The following is a 25,091-nucleotide window of genomic DNA, read 5'->3' as shown; positions in this document are numbered from 1 at the left end:
TCTCCATGCCGTTGGCCTTGTGTCATCCTCCCTGTCAGACAGGCTGTGTGAAGATACACTGGCCCCATGGCATGGCAGAGGAGGCCCTGGAGTGGCCAGACCTCCCACCCTGGGCCACTCCACATCTTCCCCTCTAGTGTGGAGGAGGCAGGCGGCGCCGCCCCGCCTCAGCTCTGGTGAGGGATACGCCATCAGGAGGAGCCTGAGAGAGGAGGGTGTGCCTCCTGGGACCTCTGCCTGTGCATGAGGCCCTCTGTTTTCTCATGCATTCCTACAGCTCCTTCCTTCCCTCTCATGCGCTCTGGCCCCTCTGCACTGTTCTCACTGACTTACAGCAGGCCCTGGCATCCGTCCTGCAAACACAGGAACTGGGGCTGGCGTGGCACTGCAGGTTGGATTTCCGTTTGGGGCTCCCACAGCTCATGCTGGAGTTCCAGTTATTCTGCTTCCAATCCAGCTTCTTGCTGGTATGTCCTGAGAGGCAGCAGGTGCTTGGCGCAAGTGCTTGGTCCCCTGCCTCCCTATGTGGGAGACCCCGAGGAAGGACCTGGCTCCTGGCTCTCATACCCATGTGAAGAATGAACTGAATGGAAGAGCTCCCTGGAGTCAGTGCTAGCCCACGAGGCTTGCCTCAACTGCACACAACACACCCACGCCCAGCCCACATGACATCCCTACTCCAAGACCCGCTGTCCCATGTGTCCACTGTCCCCTGGGTGTCTGTCAGGACTAGAGGGCAGCAGCAAAAAGTCTGCACACCCTGGGGCCTCGGCCTCTCCCAGACCCTCCCCAGTGCCTGTGTAGGTCCACCCGGCCCTGCCCCAGCCACTGCTTAGCTGTACCCCGCCACTGCCTCAGCTGAGCTGCCTACACCCCAACAGAGACCTTTGAAAACTCAGCTCCCACCATGTCCCTCTCCTGCAGGAAGTCGTTGGGACTGCCCCCACACTCCACAATTGCTGAGCCCAGGTGCCCCCACCCAGCTGGGGTCTCCACCCTGCCAGGTGCTTTCAACTCCCCAGGCCAGCCTTGGGCGTGGGCTCCCAGGCCTTGGTGTTTGTTGTTCTTCCTCTGCCTGGCTTGCCCTCCCGTGGTCGTGAGGTGGCTGCCCCTGTGCCCCCAGGCACAAGAATCCCCTGGGATACCTTCCCAAGCATGGCGGCTAGGCAGTGCCCCTGGCGTTCCAGCCTGTGTGTGGATCCCTGGCATCCTGCCCTTTGAAGTCTGACCACCACCAAGAATGACATCCCCCTGCTGATAATTTGTCCTGTCATCGTGTTGTGGCATCATCTCCTGTCTGAGGTCAGGTACCTGTCCATTAACTCACTTCGAATCCTGCAGTCCAGTCCGGTCCAGTCCCCACTGCACAGTAGGCCCTGTGTATGCAGCAGGAGCTGAGCAGGTGCATGTTGAGTGAAAGAAGGAACCCCTAATGCTGACACTCAAGTCTACTGCACTGGAAAAAAAAAAAAATACATGCAGAAGTTGATGTTGGGGGCCACGGATTAAAGCCACCACGTGCAAAGCCAACATCCTGTATTGTGGTACCAGTTGGAATCCCAGCTGCTCCACCTCAGATCCACCTCCCTTCCAGTGCACCTGGGAAAAGCAGCAAACGATGGGGTGCAAGTGCCTGGGCTCCTGCATGCATCCTAGATGGACTTCTGGGCTCATGGTTTCAATTTTGCCAAGCCCTGGCCACTGCTGCCATTTAGGATGGGAACCAGTGCATGGAAGAGCTCTGTCACTCTGCCTTTCAAATAAGATGATCAGGTAGCCTGCAGAGCACCGCACTGGAGTGGGGAGAGCATCTTAGCCCACCACGCCTCTTAGGGTGATAGAGAGGGCAGCGTGTTTCCTGACGTGCTTCTTGCATTCCACACCCTTCCTTGCAGTCTGGGAATGGCCTCCCTTCCCGGGTCCACGCCCTGCCTGGGACTGGCACCAGCACCAGGGAGAGCCGCTGAATCGAGGTCCCATCAGATAAAATTAGGCATGCAGGCCAGCCACTAGCGGAGACTTCACACCACCTCTGAACCGGGGTCCGCCTCCTTCCTGCTCAGGAAACACCACTGCGTTCCCAGCACTCTGCCCCGGATGCGCATTCAGGACTGTCATTGTCCTGTGTATTCCCACGCCTGGGACACATCCCCATTCGCCTTCCTTGCACCTCCTTTCCTTCCAAGAGGATTGCTTGCCTCGGCTACAGTCACGTTTCTGCCTGGATGCTTAGAGGAAAACCCACTAGCCCTCTGTCAGCCTCTGGGCCTGCAGGGTCAGGGAGGCCAGAGCTGAGCTATCCTTGAGGTCAGCAGACAGGGATGGGGGCTGCACAGAAGGCTCAGCTACCGCCTGTGTGGCCAACATTCCATGTGAGTACTAGCTTGTGTCCCGGCTGCTCTACTTCCAATCGAGCTCTCTACTAATGGCCAGGGAAGGCAGAGGAGGATGGCCCAAGCGTTCGGACCCTTACACCCACGTGGGACACCTGGCTTTAGGCTGGTTCAGCCATGAGTGTTGGGAAGTAAACCAGCAGATTGAAGATCTCTCTGTCTCTCCATCTCTGTAACCTTTCCTTTCAAATGAGTCTTAAAACAGGAAAGCAGAGAGGAGGAGAGACAGGGAAGAAGAAATTCCATCTGATGATTCACTCCCACAGTGGCTGCAACAGCCAGAGCTAAGCCAATCCAAAGTCAGGAGCCAGGAGCAGCTTCTGGGTCTCCCAAGTGGGTGCAAGATCCCAAGGCTTTGAGCCATCCTCTATTGCCTTTCCAGGCCACAAGCAGGGAGCTGGATGGAAAGCAGGGCTGTGGGATTAGATGGGGTGCCCATATGGGATCGCGATACATTCAAGGCGAGGACTTTAGCCACTAGGCCACCCACCACAGTCTCCCGGCCACCCCACTAGGGACTTCCCATAACCTCCGTCTAGGGACTAACACTGCTCCTGTATTCTTTTCAGGGAACTAGCACTCAGAGCTCCTTCCTGCTGGCGTGCAGATGCGCCCATTATAGAGAGCCTAACTCCCTAGGTGCCCTGTTCCCAGGCCACAGACAGGAAGATGGGGTGGGCGTTTGGCACGGCTGCTAAGACCACCTGAGACATCCACACCCCATATGGGCTGTCTAGCTTCGCATGCTAGCTCCACTTTCTGTTTGAGCTTGCTCCTGGGATGCACCCTGAGAGGCAGCAGGTAAAGACTCAGCTACCTGGCTCCCTGCCACCTACGTGGAAAGCCTTGGGTGGCACCTCTCAGCTTCAGCTCACACCAGCCCTGGCCACCGTGGGCATTTGGGGAGTGATTCGAATCAGCAGGTGGGCTCACTCTCCCTATCACTCTATCTCTCATGTAAAGGTAAATTCATTTTTTTTAAGATTTATTTATTTTTGTTGGAAAGGCAGATACACAGAGAGGAGGAAAGACAGAGAGGAAGATCTTCCGTCCATTGATTCACTCCCCAAGTGGCCACAATGGCCGGAGCTGAACCAGTCTGAAGCTAGGAGCCAGGAGCTTCTTCTCGGTATCCCACACAGGTGCAGGGTCCCAAGGCTTTGAGCCGTCCCTGACTGCTTTTCCAGGCCACAAGCAGGGAGCTGAATGGAAAGCGGGGCTGTGGGATTAGAACCAGCACCCATAAGGGATCCCAGCACATGTTCAAGGCAAGGATCTTAGCCACTAGGCCACTGCACCAGAGCCAGTAAATTCTTTTTTTTTTTTTTTAAGATTTATTTTATTTTTATTACAAAGTCAGATATACTGAAGAAGGAGAGACAGGAAGTGGAGCTGCCGGGATTAGAACCAGCGGCCATATGGGATCAAGGCGAGGACCTTAGCCACTAGGCCACGCCACCAAGCCCCAGGCCCAGTAAATTCTTAAACATTTGAAACATACGCATCCTCCAGGGCAGGTATGGTTGGGACTCCACCTGAGTGCCATCCGTTTTGAGGGTCAGGATCAGCTCCCAGGCATCGCTCTTATCCTGGTTCAGACACGCAGCATGCACCTGGAACTGGTGCTGGGCTCACCTCACAGTCCTCTGGGGACCCAGGTGGCCCTTATTCACTTGCCTCTCCTACCAGGGCCTGGGACCAGCCTTCGCCGCATAGCATGACACAGCCACCAGAGGGCGCAGTCCCCAGGAACTCACCGTACAATTCCCAATGGTTTTGGAAGGTACATTGTCCAGGACTCGGGGCCTGGGGAGGCTTGGCTAGGAGCTGGAAAGGAACCAGATTATGCAGGGTCTATGCTCTCAGGGCATTTTCAGTCCAGCAGATGACCAATACATGACAAATCCTGGCCGGGCTTCCAAGCCCACCCTGGGACAAGCTGGGCACAACACCGGCTTTGAAGTATGTGTAAGCGTGAGTGTGTTGTATGTATGTGTGCATGTGCATATGTGTGCATGGGGCAGAGAAGGAGCAGGCAGTTTTTCCCTGTTCCCTAGGAAGCACCAAAGACCACATGCAGCGACCACCTACAGAAAAGACATCGGTAGTAAGGCTGTGCCCCCCTGCAGTCCTCGGCCCGAGCTTGCCCCTGGCCAGCTTCACTCCTTGGCAGCTTGCAGCATTGCTTCTCCTTTTTTTTTGTTTAAAGATTTATTTATTTTAGGGCCCGGCAGCGTAGCCTAGCGGCTAAAGTCCTCTCCTTTAACGCCCCGGGATCCCATATGGGCGCCGGTTCTAATCCCAGCAGCTCCACTTCCCATCCAGCTCCCTGCTTGTGGTCTGGGAAAGCAGTTGAGGACGGCCCAAAGCTTTAGGATCCTGCACCCATGTGGGAGACCCGGAAGAGGTTCTCTTTTTTTAGAAGTTTTTTTTTTAGATTTATTTATTTTATTACAAAGTCAGATATACAAAGAGGAGGAGAGACAGAAAAGAAGATCTTCCGTCCGATGATTCACTCCCCAAGTGAGTGCAACGGCCGGTGCTGCGCTGATCCGAAGCCGGGAACCTGGAACCTCTTCCGGGTCTCGCACATGGGTGCAGGGTCTCAAAGTTTTGGGCCGTCCTCCACTGCTTTCCCAGGCCACAAGCAGGGAGCTGGATGGGAAGTGGAGCTGCCGGGATTAGAACCGGCGCCCTTATGGGATCCTGGGGCGTTCAAGGCAAGGACTTTAGCTGCTAGGCCACGCCTCCGGGCTCAGCATTGCTTCTCTTGTGCTGCCCACACCTGCTGGCTGGATGACCTTCAGGAGTGTGAGCCCACCTGAGCTCAGAAACCAGCAAGGTCACAAGGACTTTATTGGGAAGTGTGATGGGTGGCACAGGTTGCAGTGGGGGTAGGGGCCTTAAATGGACAAGCAGCAGTGCAGGGAAGTGAAAATTCCCCAGCAGGGGGCATCTGTGGGACCCACCAGAGGGAGGAGAGGTGCAATGCAGTAGAGGCGATGGGACCCACAGGAAGCAGGGAGGAGCATGCAGACACAGGTGCCAATGTCCATCCAGCTAAGCGTGGGGCCTCAGGACGGGCCCTCCATGGTGTCTGGCTTCAGAGCTGCAACCTGTTCTGGCAGCCAGCAGTCAAAAAGCAGGCCTCTTATAACCCCATGGCCTCCCAACGCCACTTATTTTGAGAGGCAGAGACAGAGGGGTGGGAAAAAGAGACAGAAGAAACTGGTCCAGTCCCCTAAATGGCTGGAGCTGGGCAGCAACTGCAGCTGGGAGCCAAGAACTCCAGTCACATCTCCCTGGTGGGTGGCAGAGAGCCAAGAACTCCAGTCACATCTCCCTGGTGGGTGGCAGAGAGCCAGGAACTCCAGCCACGTCTCCCCGGTGGGTGGCAGAGAGCCAGGAACTCCAGCCACGTCTCCCCGGTGGGTGGCAGGGAGCCAGCTACCTGAGTCATCATCTGCTGTCTCCCCAGATGCCCGTGAGCAGGCAGCTGGAGTCAGAGTTGCTGAGCTGGGACTCGGAGCCAGGCCCTGTGACATGGGATGCAGGCATCTTAGCCAGGAGCCTTTACAGCTACATCAAACACCCTCCCCATGGGAGAAGCTCCCTCTGCAGTGCTCCTGGCCTGATTTCCCCTGGGATTTCACAGTAGCATGGACTTAGGGCTTGCTGGATGACAGAGGCCAGAAACAAAGACGCAGAGCCAGGCAGTAAGGCCAGGAGTGTGGAGGTGCACCAGGTCCCGGCTGTGGCTCCCGGGCTATTCAGTCGAAGGTCCCTGGCAGAAGTTCTGGTTATAGAAACGGCTATTGTCCCTGGTCAGGGCCGTGCCCAGCTGGGCCCAGAAGCTGCTCTGGCCATTGGGCTGGTGGGGCCAGAAGAGGACGCTCTGGCGGCAGAGGCGTTGGCGCAGCCGCACGTAGCGGGAGCGGTGGGCAGGGCGGTGCAGGAGCACCAACACCACCACATCCCTGCGGTCCTCCAGCAGCCGCTGCTGGGCGAGCAGGAAGCAGGTGCGCAGCAGGCCGCTGAGCCGCTCGGTGTGGGCCAGCACGAACAGTGTCTTGCGACTGCCATAGACCGAGGCCCACAGATTCTCGAAGAGCGACTTGCCGGGCAGCCAGTCCCGCTCTTCCAGACACAGGCGGAGTGCCTGGCGCCCACGGCACTCCTCCAGCTGCCTTCTCAGCTCGTTGTACACCCAGTCGGCCACATCACTCTCCGCCTTGTCGAAGACCACAAAAGCATCGTAGGGCAGGGCGTCAGCAGTCTGCCGCTTCTGCTGCCGCGGGAGCCAGGCCAGGCACAAGTGGGAGCAGTACCAGAGATTCCACCCGCAGAGGTGGTGCAGCATGGGCACGGCCAGACCCAGCACCACGGCCAGCAGCGAGCAGCCTAAGCAGGCCAATGAGAGGATCTCCTCCTGGCAGAAGCGCAGGTCCTGAGCAAAGATGCTGAGGCCCTGCACCTGGCTTGGGCTACCGCATTTCACGTTGGTGGACAGGCCAGGCACAGCGTTCTGCACATCCAGCAGGAAGTCCATGAATGTCGCCCCACAGGTGCAGTGCAGGGGGTTGGCACTCACGTCCAGTGATTGTAGGGCACCTGCCAGGGGCCCAAACCATGAGGACTGTATTGTCTTAAGTGCGTTGTTGCTGAGGTTGAGCTGTCGCAACTCCCGGGCCAGGGCAAAGAAACCAGGTATCACAAAACGGATCCTGTTGCGGCTGAGATCGAGCGTGTGGAGCTGGGTGCCGTTGGGCAGGCTAATGGTTTTCAGGCTCTTCAGTTGGTTTCCTGCCAGGTCTAGGACTTCCAGATTGGGCAGGAAGACTAGGGATGTCCAGTTGAAGAAGCCCAGCTGGTTGTCCCGGAGCCGCAGCAGGCGCAGACTCTTGGGGAGGTTGGCCAACCTGCTGGACGGGAGGGTGTGTAGGTGGTTCTGGGACAGATCCAGCCGAAGCAGCCCTTGTAGGCCCTGAAAGAAGTACTGGTAGAGGTTGCCCTCGGTCCACATCTGGCCGAGGACATTGCCGCTGAAGTCCAGAGCCTGCAGTGAGGTACTGAAGAGCTGCGGTGACACACGGCTGTGGATGCCATTATGCGCCAGGCTCAGGACACGCAGGCGCTGCAGCTGGGCCACGAAGCTGAGGTTGTGGCCCACACCCTGCATCCTGAAGGGCTGGCCATTGTGGCTGAGGTCCAGAGCTTCCAGGCAAGGCAGCTCCGTAAAGGAGCGTGCATGGTAGAGGTCCAGCTTGTTGTGGGACACGTCCAGCACCCGGAGGCTTTTGAGCAGCACAAACTGTGAGCCATCGAGTGTCTGTGCAATGGAGTTGTGGCTCAGGCGTAGGCACTGCAGGTGTGAGAGCCCCATGAATGTCTCCCGCTGGACACTAGCCAGGTTGTTCCGGGACAGGTCCAGGGTGAAGTTGAGGTCGCTGCAGTGGGGCATAAAATTCTCAGAGTCATGGGTGTCCAGGGTAGTTGGAGCCAAGCACCCAGACTGCAGTGGAACCTGGTCCTCGCCATTGTCTGCTGTCCCCGTGACGGCAGCCGCTACTGGTCTAGAAGCCCCGCTGATGCGGTTGTTGGACAGGTTCACGAAGCGTAGACCCCGGAAGGCCTGGAAGATGTTGAGCTGGGCGTGGGTGATGAAGTTGGCCTGCAGGTGCAGCCTGTGGAGGTGGGGCAGGTGGAGCAGTGGCTGGAGCGTGCCTGCGTCCAGTGAGCGGAAGAAGATGCCACTTATGTCCAGCTGCCGCAGGGACAGAAGGCTCGCAAAGGAGGGCGTTAGCCGCAGGTGGGCAAAGGACACCTTCTCACGGTAGTTGAAGGACAGATTGAGATGGCGCAGTCGGGCCAGGCCCTGGAAGGCCATGGTGTCGTTGATGCAGTTGTATAGGAAATTTTCGCTTAGGTCCAGCCTCATGAGGTTGCCCAGACCATGGAACCACTGGGGGTCTAGAGTGTGGAGGGAACTGTCTCTTAACACCAGGCTTTCCAGGTGGCTCAGGAGGCTGAAGGTGGCGGGCTGCAGGGAAAGGGAGCTGCGGCTGCACTTCACACAGGGGTTGGAGGCGTGGTCACAGCGGCGGCAATTGCCACCCACATCCAGCACACGTAGGGCTGTCAGCTTGGCCAGGTCCTCGGGTGCCAACTGTTCAATGCGGTTGTAGGACAAGAACAAGAACTGCAGGCTGGGCGGCAGCTGGAGAGGCACCTGCGTAAGGTTGTTGTACTTTAGTGACAGGTGGGTAAGGTTGCTTAGGCCCTGGAGGGCCCCGGGCATCACTTCCAGGGCCTTCTCACAGGGGTTCTTGTAGTAGCAGTTGCCATCCAGGAACAGAAAGCGGAGGGCGTGCAGGCCAGCCAGGCTGGCCGAGTCCAGCTGCAGGATACAGGTGTGGCTCAATGACAGGCTCACGAGGGAGCTGGGCAGGGCGGGCACCGTGTGGATGCTGTTGTAGCTCAGGTTCAGTTCCTCCAGGGTGGGCACAGCCAGGAAGGTATTGGGCTCAATAATCAGGTGGCAGGCGATGGGACTGAAGCTGACCGGTGGGCAGTTCCACTTGAGGTTGAGGCGCCGCAGGTTGGGCAGGTGTGCAAAATCAGAATTGTGGAAGTAGTTGATATGGTTGAAAAGCAGGGACAGGCTGGTGACATTGCTGCGGGGTGCCTCTGCCGAGAAGCGGGGGACAGCTCTCAACTGCAGCCAGTTGCAGTTTACCAGGCCAGGGGGCTGCAGCTCGCAGGGCAGGAAGGGGGGCAGGGTCCCCAGGCCCCTACCTGCAACCAGCACCGCAGCCTTCAGCAGCAGCAACAGGGGACGCTGTGGGGAGGAGGGGAGAGCTGTTGAGGGTCCAGGCCTTTCTGGCTCCAGCTATGCCCGCTGGGACTTCCAGTCCCACCCTTTATGGGTGCGCACACACACACACACACACACACACACACACACACCAGCTTGACCCTGCAGCACAGCCTCTGCTTGGCCTGGCCTCCATCCCTGGGAGCCTTCATCCCAAGCAGCCCCCAGACCTCCAGCCCTTCCCCCTCAGAACCCACTTCTCTTTCATCCTCTGCAAGCTGGCGGCTGACTCCCCTCCCCTCGGCCACCCATCGGAAACCCCCTCGTGACCCTCCCCCTGCCCCCAGTAAGGGCTGGGGCTCTCCTGCTGGTCAGCTGTTCTGGCTGCCACCCAGAGTTCTGGACTTTTGTGGTGGGCACTGCCAGCTTTTACCATCTGCCTTCCTCACCCTAGGCTGAGAGCCAGCAGTCTGTGGTGGAGAACAGATCAGAGAGGCGGCGAATGCAAAGGGTCAGGTGCCTCTCAGCCCTGGGCTGTCCACTGAGAGCGCCCTCTGCTCAGACCTTACCTGCTGCAGGGGCAGGGGTCTTGCTGCTCAGAGCAGGGCTACTGTTCCAGCAGCTTTAGGGCCCCGTGGGTGATAGTCCCTGCCTCTGCTGCCCATAGTTGCCAAGCCCGCCTCTCTCCCACCTCCCCAGGGCAGCGTCCTCTTCCATCCCAGGAGGTGAGGGGCAGGGAAACCGAGAGCAACTGTCCTACCATGACCAGAGCAGGGTCTTCTCCAGAGTGGGGGATCTTGGCCCCGGGACTAGGCAGCAGCTGTTGGAGCAGGAGGCTCCACACACAGGTGACAAGTGACAGAGGAAGTGAGAAGCTCTGAACAGCCGCCTCGCTCCCTCGCTCACCCAGAGGGAGCAGACGGGTGCAGATGAGTCAGAGTATTTGCATGGGCTCATGGCAGGCAGCCCCTCACTCCTTCCTGTTTCCACTCCTCCTCAGATGATCTCCTTCTCACGTGGGTTCTACACCTGTGCCTGTGGAAGCCCACCACCAGATCAGTGAGGTGTCTGATGGCAGGGCAGCTCCTGTCGGGGTCTGCTCCCCCCACCCCACGTGCATCCCTGCTCTCCAATCCCTGGAGGACTCCTTCACCTTTACACCTGAGCCCTGGGATGCTCACACACTGTGTCCTCAGCACTGCGGCCACCCTGTGAGCCTCTCTCCCCAGCCATGTAGGTGTATGTATTCCTGCCGCTGGGGCAACAGGCTGTGACTGCATCTGCTTGCCCACAGCCTAGCCACCTCTGCTGGGAACAGGAACTGCTCTTCTGCACTTCTGGCTCCCCTGGCGCCATCATAGCACAGGGACTGCAGCCCCCCTTCGGCTCCCCCCAGGTTGCTTCTTTGCCTGGACCCCCCAGGCAGCTCTGGAAGCTCCACCTGCGCCCTCTGCTCACCACCTGCACCACCCATTGACTCTGGCCTGGACCCAAGCTGTCACCACCTTCTCTCAACTGCCCCACCCCTGCTGTCATGCCTCACAGCCTCCCGAGGGTCTACACAGACCCGCTGGTGCCCACAGTTGCTCCCCTACTCAGACCCCTCCAGTGCTGCCGCTGCAATCCACACGACGGCCGCCAAGGTCCTCCATGCTGTTGGCTGGACGGACGTGCCCTCTCCTGTTCAGGGTCTTGGAGTATGCTGTTCCCACTATCTGAAAGTACCTCCCCAACACTCTCACAGGGCCCCTTCCTTCAGCTTCTCAAAGGTGAGGTCTTCTCTTTGCACCCCCGGGGCCCTGGACAGTGTTCAGCACTTGGTGCTTAGCTTTTGCTCAGTCTCTGGGTTCCCAGCCGCACTCAGCTCTAAGCAGGCGGAGAGGAAAGGAATTTTTGAACAAAGGCTGAATGGGGGTGGGGGGCAACGAGGTAGCCTAGTGCCTAAATCCTCACCTTGCATGCACCAGGATTCCATATGGGCACTGGTTAGTGTCCTGACTGCTCCACTTCCCTTCCAGCTCCCTGCTTACGGCCTGGGAAAGCAGGGGAGAAGGGCCACAGCCTTGGGTATCTGCACCCGTGTGGGAAATCCAGAATAGGCACCTGGTTGCAGATCAGCTCAGCTTTGGCTGTTGTGGCCATTTTTAAGGCATGAATTAGTGGATGTAAAATTCTTTTCTCTGTCTCTCTCTCCTTCTCTCTGTAAATCTGTTTTTTCCAGGGCCCAGTGTGGTAGCCTAGCGGCTAAAGTCCTTGTCTTGCATGCGCCAGGATCCCTGATAGGTGCTGGTTTATGTCCTGGCAGCTCCACTTTCCATCCAGCTCCCTGCTTTTGGCTTAGGAAAGCAGTCGAGGACGGCCCAAAGCCTTGGGAACCTGCACCGTGTGGGAGACCTGGAAGAAACTCCTGGATCATGGCTTCGGATCGGCGCAGCACTGGACGTTGCAGTCCCTTGGGGAGTGAATCAATGGATGGAAGATCTTCCTCTCTGTCTCTCCTCCTCTCTGTACATCTGACTTACCAATAAAAATAAAGCAAGCTTCTTAAAAATCTGCTTTTCCAATAAAAATAAATCTTTTAAAAAGGGGGAGACTTGGGGCCGGTGTGGTGGCCAAGGGGCTAAAGTCTTCACCTTGAATGCACCAGGATCCCATATGGTTGCTGCTTCTAATCCCAGCAGCCCCGCTTCCCATCCAGCTCCCTGCTTGTGGCCTGGGAAAGCAGTTGAGGATGGCCCAAAACCTTGGGACCCTGCACCCACGTGGGAGACCCAGAAGAGTTCCTGGCTCCTGGCTTCGGATCAGTGCAGTACCAGCCATTGCGGTCACTTGGGGAATGAATCATCAGATGGAAGATCTTCCTCTCTGTATATCTGCCTTTCCAATAAAAATAAATAAATCTTTAAAAAGGGGGGAGACTTTTAAAAAGAGGGTGAAAAGAGGGAAGGAGGGAGGGGTGAACAGTGCAAAGCAGGGCTTCCATCTGCTGCTCCATGGCTGCCTCCGCGTGAGCGCCAGGCCTCCAGTTGGCTCAGAGCCGCGGCAGCCATGGTGCTGTCCCCTGCTCATGTGGGGTCCAGGGATGGGTGAGAGAAAGCCTTCTCTAGGCCTGGTGAGGGTCCCAGCTCTGCCCTCTACAACCCCAGGGACTTCTCTAGGGAGGTGCTGGCATGTGGGTTAAGCTGCTGCTTAGACATCAGCATCCTACTGAGGAATGCGTGTTTGAGTCTCAGCTGCTCCACTTGCGTTCACCTCCCTGCTTACTATGCCTGGGAAAAGCAGTGGAAGGTGGTCCAAGTGCTTGGGCCCCTGCTACCCACAGGAGACCTGAATGAAGCTCCTGGATCCTGACTTTGGTCTTGCCCAGCCCTGGCTGATGCAGCCATCTGGGGAGTGCATGAGCAGATAGAAGATCTCTGTAACTCTTTCAAATAAACAACCTTTAAAATACAAATCAAATTTCGAAACAAGAATTAAGGCTCTGGGGCGGGCCTCTGCCTCTTGGGTTACGAGAATTAACCCCACAAGTGCATAGTTGACCACACAGGAGGGGCCGCCCCACACTGTACAGAGGCAAAAGAAGAACCCCAGCCAGAGTTAAGACTTTCCCACGGCCCCAACAGACCGCCTACCTCCTGCAGCCATGCCCTTGAGGGTAGGCAGGCAGGTCCCTGGGGGAAGCCCACACCCCACAGAGCACCTTGCATACACCCCGGACTGGAGACAATGAGACTGACGCAGATGTCCCCACAAATAGCTCCATGGCTTGCTTCAGGGTAGGGCCTTCTCCCAGTGTGGCAGCTGGATGGAGCCCCACCACACCATCAGTCCTGGGGGCCTGGGCCTGCTTCCTTCTACAGTTAAGAGATGGGCAGTACTGTAGTGTAGTAGCTTAAGCCTCTGTCTGAGGCCCCAACATTCTGTATGGGTTCCCATTCAAGTCCTGGTTGCTCCACTTCTGATCCTACTCCCTACTTATGGCCTGGGAAGGCAGCTGGAGGATGGCCCAAGCAGTTGGATCCCTGAACCCAGGTGGGAGATCTGGAGAAGCTCTTGGCTCCCAGCTTTGGAGAGGCCCAGCTCTGGCCATAGTAGCCATTTGAGAAGTGAACCAGTGGACAGAAGATCGCTTTGTCTCTCCTCGTTCTGTAACTGCCTTTTAAATAAAATCTTTTTTTTTTCCCTAAGATTTTATTTAAAGCCGATATGGGATGCTGGCACTTGTGGATGAAGGATTAGCCTGTTGAGGCATGGTACCAGCCCCAGAAAAAAACTTGTAACTTGATTGGCATGATGTAGATTATGTAGTTCAGGGTCTTGGAACAGGCAGGAAGGTGCCGGGGCAATGAAGGTAAACACCCGTGTCCCTTACTACGAGGGAGTGCTGACCACAGAAGCAGAAACGGATGCCTCCAACTTTGAAAACAGAAGAGGGGCCACACAGCAGGAGAGGCAGGCAAGCAGGTGCCAGGCCAAAGCTGTGTTGAGGACAGTGAGATCTGGGCCTGGAGAGGCACCTGCACTGCAGGCCTCCACAGCTCTGAGGAGTAAGCATGCCACGGCGCTCCCTGGCGGGGGCTCCATCCCCCGCAAGATGCATGTCTTCCCTCAGAGCCAGATGCACGTATTGGTTTAAAAATATTTTATTCTTTAGAAAATACAGCATCCAACCAGCCCACCCTGCAGTGACCCCCACCCCAGACCCCACCCTCCCCCTGCAGCCCACGACTTCTTTCTGGGCTGGCTGGAGCCCCCCTCTCAGTTCCCCTGGAGGTCAGCTTCACACCAGCCCACAGGGAGGTGGAGCAGGCCAGGCAGGGCCCCCCAGACGACGTCCTGGGCACAGAGGTAAGAGGCAAGGACAGGAATGGGGAAGGGTATCACAAAAAACGCCAGCTCTGTGGCCCCCCAGGCTCGTGGAGGGTGCTGGTGTGGCACCCACTGGCCCCCAGCCCCTCTAAGAGTCCCAGGCAGCTTTCCCTGGAGGGAGGGCAGAGGTAGGGAGCAGGGGCAGGTGGGCTGGCAGCCACCCGGTCCTCACACACCAGCTCAAGCCCCAGAGGCGCCCTAGCTGTCGTCGCCGTTCTCGCCAGGGCCGCGGATGAGGCGCTTGTGGCCCCGCTTGCCGCCGGGGCCCTTGGGCTTGGCGAAGGCCTGCTTGAAGGCTTGCTGTTTGGGGTGCACCTCGTCATACAGGAACTCAGCTGTCAGCTCGGCCCCATCGCCGATTTCCATCTGCACGGGGCAAGGCAGGGGTGGTGGCCACAGCAGCAGGGATGGCTGCTCAATGCATGCCACCCTTGGCGGCTCCCTCAATCTCACACCCCAACTCTGGGATGCCCTCCCTGACTGTGCCCTTCCCCCCTGGGATTACTGACGCTGGGGCCCACTGCCCTGCTCATGGGTGACTCAGGTGGTCCCTTCGGCAGGGGCCCCCAGGTGAACAGCCCCAGGTGGGTCCTACTCTGCTCATGATTGGGTGACAGGCCCCGGGGCACCCACCTTCTTGGAGATCTGCAGCTGGAAGTCCTGTTCCACCGAGTCCAGGAGGCGGCTCTTGCAGCTTGAGTACAGCATGCGTTCCTTGATGCTGCACTTGTAGCCCGGCATGGAGTAGATGAAAACTGTGGGGCACAGTGAGGTGAGCCAGCTGGCCTGTGTGGCCCTCACAGCCCCCGCCCCTGCCCAACCACAGCTGCTCACCCACAGACTCCAGGGGGTCGCCCTCATGCGTGTGCTTGTACAGGAAGAAGTGGTATCGGGCAGAGTCCCGGGGCACTCGTGCAGGCAGCTGGGCTACATCTGTGGGCTCCGTGTGTACCAGCTCAATGGTCTCCCGTTCCAGGTCCAGTTTCTGCCAGGCGGAGCAGGGGGACAGGGCACACGTGAGGGCTCCAGAGACATCAGCTCAATATGGAGCCATCAAGTAGGACCAGCCAGAGCATGAGGCTGCTGGGACCACTGGATCCCATGACCCACTTGCGGGGGCGGGGTGGCTCTGCAAAGCCCCGCCCGGCTCCAGCCCTTTCAAAGGCTCTAAGAGAAAAGGCTCTCCCAGCAGGGCAGCAGAGGGGCCTCAAGGGCACACACGCCTTGGGAGGGGAGAAGCACCCTGCTGGTCCTCAGGGCTGGACACAGGCGAGGAGGGCCGCCTGCTGTGCCGGAGGCCTTCTCTGGCTGTCGGAGACCCTGGTAGGCAGCAGCAACGGCTCAGGTCGGGGGGCTCCCCAATGCCGTGATGCTGGGGGGCTCTTACAGATACATGGGGAGTGGGCTGGCAAAAGGAAGCGACTTATACTTCTCAAATAACTTTAAAAGTTTAAAAAGGGTCTGGGTCAGGAGGCTTCGGAGTGGCAGGGTGAGCAGATGGCTGAAGACTGAGGGGAGTGCAGACCCCAGGGGTGGGTGTGTGTGGAGGGCGGGATCAGAGGAGAGAGGTGGGGAGGGGAAAGGCTGGCAAGGCAGAGCTGTAGGGCATCTGAGGCAGCTGGGCTGCAGGCTAGTGGGACCAGCCTGTAGGCAAGGCCAGTGTGTCCCACGGGCATGTCAGGGCAGGAGCAGACACCCACCAGCTGGATGTAGTTGATGGCTTTCTGTCGGAGCTGCTGGATGGCGCGCTGGGCCTCGGGCTGCAGTGGGAAGGCGAGGCCCTGCAGGGTCTGGCGCTTGCTTTCCACGCTGATCTCAGTCTTCACCTGGGGGCACAGGGAGTTGAGGGAGGCCCTCATCCTGGAGGCCCTCCACCAGGCAGTGGAGGCTTGGGGGGAGGGTTGCCAGGGATTGGGGGGGCCTCGGGCTGGGCTGCCACACCTCGTCGATGCGGATCTGTTGCAGCTCCCTTTCGGCCGAGGTGAGCGGGGCGGGCGCCGCACAGGACGACAGGTGCTTCTGGTACCCAGCAAGGGAAAGGTCATCCTAAGGGGTGGGGAGCAGATGCAGACGCACAAATGAGCACCTTGGGGTGGGCTGGGGGAAGCCCATCCAGGTCTTTAGCCCTGCCCACTTCAGCCCACAGCCTGGCTTGCTCAGTGAGCAGGCACAACACCTGGCCAGGTGGTGACCAACCTTAACGGTTCCGAAGAGCTCATCCTTGATGTGGCCACCCCCGAACTCCTTTTTCACTGTAGCCCGCGTGGCTGCGTACAGCATCTTCAGCCGTACCTGGAGCGCAGAGGCCAAACACTGAGACTCATCTGAGCAAAGGTGCTACTTCAGGTACTTTAGGCAGGGGACCCTGATCATTGCACTGTACCCACACACCAGCAGAAGGCGCAGCGCGGTGGTGGGCCACAGCAGCACGGCTCCCGCCAACAGGGGGAGCCCTTGCCCAGCCCAACCACTCTGTTTCCAGCAGCCAGGCTGGCCCCAGCACGGGCTCAGGCAGCCATGGGTTTGTCTAAGCACAGGGTGCCAGGCTTGCCTCAGGCTCCTAGGGGCAGGCCTGGGTCCTGTCCCCTCACACTTCCCAGGACAGGGCCTCTTACCACATCCTCCCCACCTTCCCCTGCTCCGGGTAGGCATCCCCAGGACTCACAGGGGAATTATCAGGTGACCAGGCGAGGAAGAGCCACTCGAAGCCCTGGGCATTGTGTGAGTCGAGGCGATAGAGGAGGTAGCAGGGCTGCTGGGCGTCCAGCAGCGGCAGCACAGCCCTGTCATAGTCCTGGTCCCAGCGGCCCACAGGCTCCTGCGAGGCACCGAGCACGAGCTGCTCTGGGGACAGAGGTCGGATGAGCCAGAGAGCAGTCACCGCCCTTCTTTGCCTCCCATGATGTACTCTGTCCTCTGGCTGGCCACCCAGCCCACCTGCTGGCCCTGGAGTCAACATGCTGAAGTAGGAAGCTGCATGCACACATGTACACTTGCAGGTGTGTGCACACACACAAGTCACTGAACACAAAGGCTCCATATGCACGTGCCTTGAGCCACCAATAGTGCAACCCCCACTCGGACCCTGTCCTACCGGCACAGCTGCTTACTACCCAGTCCCCATAGTGCCACCTCCTGCTCTCCTTGCCCCTTAGCTTGGGGCCCCAGAATCCCAGCACACCCACCCCTGCAAAACAAGTGGTGTCACAGCCTCTGGCCACAGGGACCTGCAGGAGCAGCCAGCAGTCCTGCTGAACACCACGCACGCATGCACACACACACACACACACACACACGGACTCCGAAAGCAACCAACTTGTTAGCGTGTGGTCCTGGGCAAAAAGGCTGAACAGGCTTCCAGGCTGGGCACACACTGGCCCTGGCAGCTGAGCCAGCAGGTGGATAACAAACAGGAACTCGCAAACGCACAGGCCTGGCCAGAGAAAAACTGAGCCAAATGGGCAACCTCCGCCTGCCCAGGAATCTGCTTACCTGACTGCCTGGGCCTCCTGATGGGGACAAGGGCACCAGGTGCCCAGGAGCCCAGCATGCCAGGTTGGCAGGCCCAGCCAGGATCGGAGCTGCAGCGCCTGCCCACACACCGGCAACTCTGAGCTAGCTGATTCGGATCACAGGCTGAGTGCACTCCATGGCACTCTCAACTTCGGCTGCTCACATGGCCACCTTTGGAATTTTCCATAAGGAATGGAATTCCCAACTTGTCCAGGGAGGACAGTGCTTGGGCCATGCCGGGAGGGGGCGGCCCTCCTGGATACTCTCAAACACCTCAGCTAGTGCCATGCAGAACTGGGGAAGTGCCCAGTTGCAGGGTGCCTGCTGCTTCAGGGGAGAGCTGGGGACTGCTCCTTAAGCATGGTGAGGCCTGCAGCCCCGAAAGACTCGGGCATCTCACTTTGTGGACCTCTGGATGAAGCCCAGCATGGCCACGGCCCTAAAGCCTGGGCTGATTCGGCTCAGGGTAGACCTTGCTTTGAGGCAACTCAGCGTGTGAACAGCGAGCTAGGCCTGTTACAACATAGTTGCCATGGGAGGAGGGCTGGAAGGAGCACGGGGCCCAGGCTCGAAGTCTGTCCCCCAACCCATCTCCAGGGACACCAAGATGAAGGCGCAGGAGTGCCCCAACCCCACCAGAGCCCAGTTCAGGTTCTCATTCTCAAACCTTCCCCACTTCAGGCCTTGGCTGAAGCTCCTGTAACCCCCTGCACGGCCCTGTCTGTCCCTCAGGCTTGAAGGCCCGGCCAAAGCCAAGGCCCGCCTGGAATTCCCTTTCTGTCCTGCAAATAAGTTGTAAGAGTTCCTAGTGCCCACCACTGGGTTTCCCAAAAGGGAAGGGGCTCAGCACAATCTGGAAGTCTCTCCCCCACCAAGAGCCAGGCTGTGAACAAATGGAGGAGGTGGCACTAGCCACGTGGGCCAGTGCCAGGACCCTCACTCTGTGCCCAGCCCAGTGCCCCGACTAGGTCTGTCTCAACGCGCAGCCTCTAAGGAGCCCAACAAGACCCTAGAACCAGCCTCAGCCAATCACGCCCACTTCCCTGGAAAGCTTACTTAGCCCCCCATCCCCACCCACGACCCCGACCCCGGAGGCAGCTGAGTCCAGCCCCCACCCCAAGCCCAGGCCCATTAGGGGTACTCACCGTCCTCGATGACGACTTTGATGAGCCGGATGGAGCCGGCCCGCGCCTTGGCAAAGAATTCCTTCAGCTCCTCAGTGGCTACAAGGACAAGAAACATGGTGGGGGGTGGGTGGATGGTGGGCCAGGACGAGCTCAGGGCCTGCTCTGTCCCACAGGGGCTGGCGATCGAGCTGGGAACTGGGTTAAATACGGCCACCACCCCCTGCCATGTGACTGGGAACCTGAGATGGCCATTGAGCACAAGCTCCCAAATTTAGCAGGCAGGGGTGGCAGGCAGGCGGCCCGCTGGCTGGGATAGGCCTGTCGACAGGGTGGAGCAGGCAGGCACGGGACAGCCCACTCGGAGATGGGGCAGGCTTTGGGACAAGTTGGGCTAGTCCAAGGCAACAGCTCCCCGCCTGGCCTCTGCCCCCCATGAAGGCCTAGAAGAGGAAGGCCTGGGATGTCGCCAGCACTGTCATACCCACAGGCAAAGAACTCTCCACAGCTGTGCCCACTGTGCATGCAATGCTGTGTCCACTCACACACACGCAAGCCCTGGCAGCTCCCACTCTGCCCAGCAGGTGTTAAGGTGACACCTACCACGTGGATGTGACACACAGAAGCACACACGCAGTCACGATGGACATGCATGTCTGGAGATGCACGCGCACACACGGTCCCCCAGACAGCCATGGGGCTGAGGTACACGTGCAGCTGGGAGGATCTACACAGCCCCCACACAGACACCTGTGACACGCATACACACACCCAGTCAGGCTCCGGAGGGGGCATGGGGGACACTTGGGCAGTAGCTAAGGGACTCCATCCTGGTCTTCAGAACATCAGAGAACACAGAGGGGTAAGGCTGGGATGCAGGAGTGAGGGCACTGTGGGAAGTCACGAACCCACCAGTGGACAGGGAGACCAAGGCCGAGTACAAAAGGGCCCTGTGTGGGTCTCTGGGTGAGCAAGGCCAGGCCAGCGCGACCTTGAGGTGGCCCAGAGATGGGGTGAAGTGGACAGGGACACAGCTGGAGAACTTAGGTCAGAGAATATTTATAGGGCCTGGAGTGGGCAGCTCGGAGGCGGGGGCACCTCTAGGCAAACAAACTCATGTCCTCAGGTGGCCTCCTTGTGAGGGGCCCAGGGGCCCGAGGCCATAGCCCTCGGGGATTCATGGAGGCACCACGCGGGAACAGCCCCCATCTGCAGACCTCACCATGTCCCTGAGGCTCCAAGCCTGGAGCTCTGGGACCCTGATCTCTCTTAATTTGAACCCCAACTAGGACAAGCGGCTAGCCGCTAACAAAAAGGGAGAAAGATGGCGGCCTCTCTTGGTAACAAGCAATTTTTGCTGCTATGACAGCAGGGAGGGCAGTGATGCCAAGGTGCCTTCCCAGGGGAGAGGCAGGCCGTCCCCTTCTAGTCTTACCAGGGCAAACCGACACCCAGGCAGGGGACGAGACCCTGCTTTGTACACCCCCTTGGCCATCAATAATCCAGAGGCCAGGCGGGGACATCCGAGCCATCATCATCAATGATTCACCAGCTACCACCACCCCTGCCCACAACACCCCCTCCTCCAGCAAGCCTTGGGTTACAGGTCCCTCCCGTGCCCAAGGTCCCAGGTCAGCAGGACACGGCTGACACCTGCTCCTCCGGGGTGGCCTCTCCCGCCACCTCCCCAGGCCAGACACAGAAAAGAAATAGGCTGCTCACCACTGTGTGGAGGGCCAGGGGACAGCCCATCCCGTACAGGCTGGCAATGAGGCCAGGCACTGGCCACAGCACCTGCCAGCTGCTGAGGGAGGTACCAGCCAACTTCCTGGATCTCCTCCTGGCGGGAGGCAGCAGCTCTGACCACACACCCAGGGGAAAGCAGGGGCAGTTCCCTCCTGTGGGAGCTGAGTCACAGAGCTGGCCCCTCCTGGCCCCGCAGGAGACAGATGACCCACCTGGCCTGGCTGGCCATGATCCAGGTCCCTGCCTTCCCCAGATCTCGGGTTATAGGGGTGGGGCCCAGGCATGGGCGGAGTCTGGGAAACCCTCTCTTGGCAGTCTAGCCACTAAGTGGCCACAATGGCAAGGCCGGGATTCAGGTGGTCAGGCAGGTCGATGGCACTGGCCAGCATGGGCAGGGGATGTTGCTGCGGCACGAGGAATGGCTAGCAGCCAAACCACCAGGCTGTCTGTGCAAGCTGTCTGGGCTTTGCCCACAGACCAGAGAGCCTGACCAGGCTTGGGGACAAGGAGATTTGAGCAGGGTCAGGGCTCCTGGCTGCTACTTCTCTCCCAGCCTGCCCAAGGAGGAACTAAGCACCCCTCTCCCCACCCAGGGTGCTGCTCTGGGTTAGAAAAGCTTTGTGGGAGATGGGGTGCACGCTGGCCAGCCTTCTCCAGTGCCAGGACCCTCTCTTGCAAACCTCCCTCTCTAAAAACTTTCCTGCTTCCAGCCTGGGCTGAGACCTCGGACCCCTGGATGGGGAACACTCTGAAAAAAAAAAATGAGTTCAGAGGCCAAGGTCAGACCAGGGACTCTTCCCATCCCACTTACAGGATCCTAGGTTTTGCCCAGCCTGGCCTGAGAGAACATATGAAGATCCTGGAAGGCCAAGAGCCTCCTCCACACAGGTACACACATGCAAGCCATGGACACGTCCAGTATTCAGAGCCATGGTATGTCCAGATGACAGCGGCGCCTCGCTGGAGGACACACATACAGACGCCCACAGCCCTACGCACCCTGGCAGGAAACGGATGTCTAAGGTGGTCCTCTTGCTGCCTGCAGGCTGCATTCAAATAGCCGCTGAGTGCATGACCACGACTGACCCTGGCTATGCACGAGCAAGCCACACACAAGCCAGCTCACATAGGACTGTTGGCGGAAGACGTGCCCATGCATGTACGCCCACCCACCCCCAAGCAAAAAGGAACACAACCCAGATGGGCACATTCGCCCCCAAGCCGGCACAGCTGTGCTCGCGCGAGTACTCCCACTCCTAGCCAAGTACAGCGAGTCCCCACTCCCCAGCCGTGCCCACCCCAGGAGACCCGCGGCTGCAAAAGGAAACAGGAAGCATCCCTCAGCTGATGCCCCGCGGGGGAGGAGCAAGGAGCTGAGAAAGTCGGGGAGCCGCGACCCGGGGGGCCCCCTGCCCACCCGCGCTACGCCCTCACCGTGGATGCCCGTCTGGTGCGCCATAGCTCGGCGCTCCGATGCGTCCGCGCCGTCGGAGCCCTCGGCTTGGCCCTAACCCCGCTTCGCTGCCTGGACCGGGAGGAGGAGGAGGAAACGAGGAGGAGGAGGTGCAGCCGGAGGAGGAGGAGGATGTGGCGGCGGCTGCCGAGCCTCGCGCAGCTTCCCGGGCGGTGCCGCAGGACCCGCCCCCAGCGGCGCCCCGCCCCCGACAGGCGAGGCCGCGAGGGGCGGGGACTCGGGGTTGCGCGTGCGCACTTTGGGTGTGGGAGTCGGGGCGAGCTCGAGGCGTGCGCGCGCATGTGCGTGCGTTCCTCCGTCAAGTCATTGTGGAACGCGCTGAACTCGGGGGGCTGCTGGGGATGGGGAAGCATATCCGTGTATGGACGCCCAGCCAGGGGGAGTCGGGGCCGCTGTGGGCCCGCGCGTGTGTGACCGGCGAGAGGGTCTGCGTGGGGGTGCGCGCCCGCGGGCCGTCGCTGCCTCAGCGCCTCTCGTCAGCTGGTCAAGGCTGACAGGCCAGGCTGGACAGTTAGTGGTGGAGCAGTGTGGGGGGCCACGAGGGCTGCTGAGCGGAGAAGCTGAGGGACTTCCAGGAGGAGGCGAATTGTGGCCGGTTTCCTCGTGAAACATCCTGAGGAGCAGAACAAAGGAGAAAGTTCTCTGAGAAGAGGCTCCCGGAGTGTGAAGGGGGGCTTGGCGCCTGAGGAACTTGGCCAAGGCCCTTGAACAAGGCCCTGTTGGCCTGCCAGTGCTGTGCCTGCCTGCTGCCCAACAGCCATGAACATGTTACTGAGTTAGGCTGACCCCAGTCAATGAGCAAGATGAGCCGAGGCCATGTTTTTGGCCCCGGGGGCTGTGGGGGGTTGTGGAGACATGACAGGGGGTGGCCTGCTTGGAATTGGCCCCTCTTTTATCCCCTAGGGCAGCGTGGAGACCTCTGTGCCCCCAATGAGGCCTCTGAGCGTCTCATCTCCTGAGAGTGTGCTGAGAGCTGGGTGGGCTGCAGCCATCATCACCCCCGACCCTCACAGTGGCAAACAAAGCAGATTGATTGTGCTTATTGGAAAGGCTCCAGTCCACCGGTTCATTCCTCAAAAGCCCACAGAGCTCAAGGCTAAGGCAGGAGCTTAAAGCTCCACCCTCACAGGTGGCGTGGCCAGGATCCAAATACTTGAGCTGTGCACCTGTTCCCTCACACTAACAAGATGTAAAGTAGCTGGGACTTGAACCTTGGGCCTTCTCATAGGATATGTGAGCATCCCAAGCAATATCTTCAGGAGCCTTCCAAATGGCCACACTTCACCATGGTAAGTAAAGCTGTGTGTCCCTGCAGCTGGCCTGCAGGGACACTGGTCATAGGGGACTCCCTATCCCACACATCCACCCTCACCCCCTCTCCCCACCCCCAACCCCACGGGGCCAGGCCTGGTGACAGACTCTCAAGGTTCCACAGATCCCCAAAGAGACTTGACTTTCCAAAGCCAGTAATTACCCAGTAAATAAGGTCATGTTCCCTGTGAAACATGAACTGTGACAAGGCAAGAATGACTGGTGGCATACCTTACCCACAAGGCCTCTGGTGCCTGGCTGACTCCCCACCCAGCTCTTTGTTTTTGTTGTGACCCGATACATGCATTTGTAGGTTTAAAAAATTATTTTTATTTTGAAAGGCAAACTTTTTGTAGATTTATTTATTTTTTAATTGTATAAATTTTATTTTTGATAATTTCTACATATTTGATTAAAGTGCCAAGGATCAAGGGCTAAAGGAAAGTGAGTAAGACCATTGTTTTCACATTCTTTTTTTTTTCTTTCCTGTATTTGGGGGAGGGTAAAGATAAGGGGAGAAGCCATACCCAGCATTCCACCATCCCAGGGTCCCCAGTGTGGCGCATGCTCCAAGGGTCCTGCTGAAGTTGTTTTGATAGTTCAGCAGTTCTAAATTACTGCCAATCTTGCCCTCCATTCACAATGAAATCTCTCCAGAATGAACTGGCTGACATAGTCCACCTTGGAGTCTGTTTGCCCAGGTATTCACTGCCATCTCTTGCCTGGGGTAGTTGATCCACTTGTCCTGTCCTCTATCTTCTGTTGCGGTACCAGGTGTCCTCTGCAGGATCCAGTGTACTTCCATATCCTCCATGTGCACCTGGTTATGCTGTCTACTGCTCTGTGTAAGCCACTGAGGAGGCCTGGCTCTGATACATGCACTCCATGGTCAGACCATGAAACATTCAATTTTCTCCATGGTTGGAATCCTGAGTCCAGTGATTCAGTTGGGGGGATTCCCAAAAAAACTTCATCTGAGGTGATCCCAGACCTGATTCTTGTGTGTGCATGCCAATACAGGGTCAGGTACAGTCCAGCGCTCAAATCAGCCTACTTGCACACTGTTAGTTGCAATTGCTGGGTCAGTTCTGTCTCCAGCCTTGTCTTCTATGCAAACTAATGGGTGTTGCAGTCCAGCCCAATCCTGCTCACCATACATTCGGCCCCCATGCAAACCAGTGGGAGTTGTAGCCTAGTCTGAGTGAATCGCAATAACCCCCACTAGACCCACCCCCTGCTCTGGTTCCTGTGCTTGCCAGTATATACAGCAGACTAGTCCAGTCTGCCCCCATCCCATTTAGCTCTCATACATGTCAATGGGCATTGAAGCCTAACTCAACACAACCAGCACCCCTATCCAGCCCACCCATGTGCCTGCGGGGGCCACTCTCTGCCTAGCCATGCCTGCCCTAATCCTGGTTCTCATGCTCATCAGTGGGAGTTGCCCACTGTTTCCCTAATGAACCCACTCCCACTCCCGGATCTTGCACTTTCCAGGTGGTTCCACAGTTTAGCTTGACGGACTTCCCCCCTCCCTGGCCCCGTGCCAGCATCTGCTAGCTGATGCTGTGGCAAAATCCAACCAACCCTCACCCACTCTGGCTTATGCATGTACCAGTAGGTTCAGTCTGCCCAGCCTGGCTTGTCTCTGATTCAGCTTATATGCAGGCCAACAGGTATTGTAGCCCTGTCGGCCTGGTTGGCCCCCTATCCCAGCTTTCATGCTCACCAGTGGGAATAGTAGCCCAGCAGGGGAGCTCCCTGCAGCCCCCATACTGGGTTTGCCTGCTTTCCCCAGGTCTTTTTTTTTTTTTTTTTACTCTCTGTCAGGTCTTACATGTGCTGGT

General features: G+C 58.4%; 1 protein-coding gene across 1 annotated transcript; it reads right to left on the bottom strand.

Moving 5' to 3' along the window:
* Window positions 1-6,144: 6,144 nt before the first annotated feature.
* TLR9 (toll like receptor 9) lies at window positions 6,145-22,092 on the bottom strand. The gene is made up of 10 exons (XM_004581522.2): window positions 21,894-22,092; window positions 18,735-18,812; window positions 16,742-16,920; window positions 16,273-16,368; window positions 16,018-16,122; window positions 15,777-15,902; window positions 14,911-15,061; window positions 14,710-14,831; window positions 14,278-14,442; window positions 6,145-9,231 (listed from the first exon to the last, which is right to left on the bottom strand). The coding sequence occupies exons 1-10, from the start codon at window positions 21,916-21,918 to the stop codon at window positions 6,160-6,162; spliced, it is 4,119 nt and encodes a 1,372-aa protein (XP_004581579.2). The 5' UTR covers window positions 21,919-22,092; the 3' UTR covers window positions 6,145-6,159.
* Window positions 22,093-25,091: the final 2,999 nt, after the last annotated feature.

The sequence above is a fragment of the Ochotona princeps genome, chromosome 21, assembly GCF_030435755.1.
Source record: "Ochotona princeps isolate mOchPri1 chromosome 21, mOchPri1.hap1, whole genome shotgun sequence".
In the NCBI taxonomy this organism is placed as follows: Eukaryota; Metazoa; Chordata; class Mammalia; order Lagomorpha; family Ochotonidae; genus Ochotona; species Ochotona princeps.
Note: the sequence above shows the minus strand (reverse complement) of the source record. Positions and strands in the feature narration are given on the sequence as shown.

Excerpts from the sequence above, each read along its gene's own strand:
- TLR9 (XM_004581522.2), bottom strand. The coding sequence starts at position 21,918 with ATGGCGCACCAGACGGGCATCCACG. Across the intron at positions 16,921-18,734 it reads CAAAGTCGTCATCGAGGACG|AGCAGCTCGTGCTCGGTGCC; the intron begins GTGAGTACCCCT and ends CTCTGTCCCCAG. Across the intron at positions 9,232-14,277 it reads GCGAGAACGGCGACGACAGC|CGTCCCCTGTTGCTGCTGCT; the intron begins TAGGGCGCCTCT and ends TCCTCCCCACAG.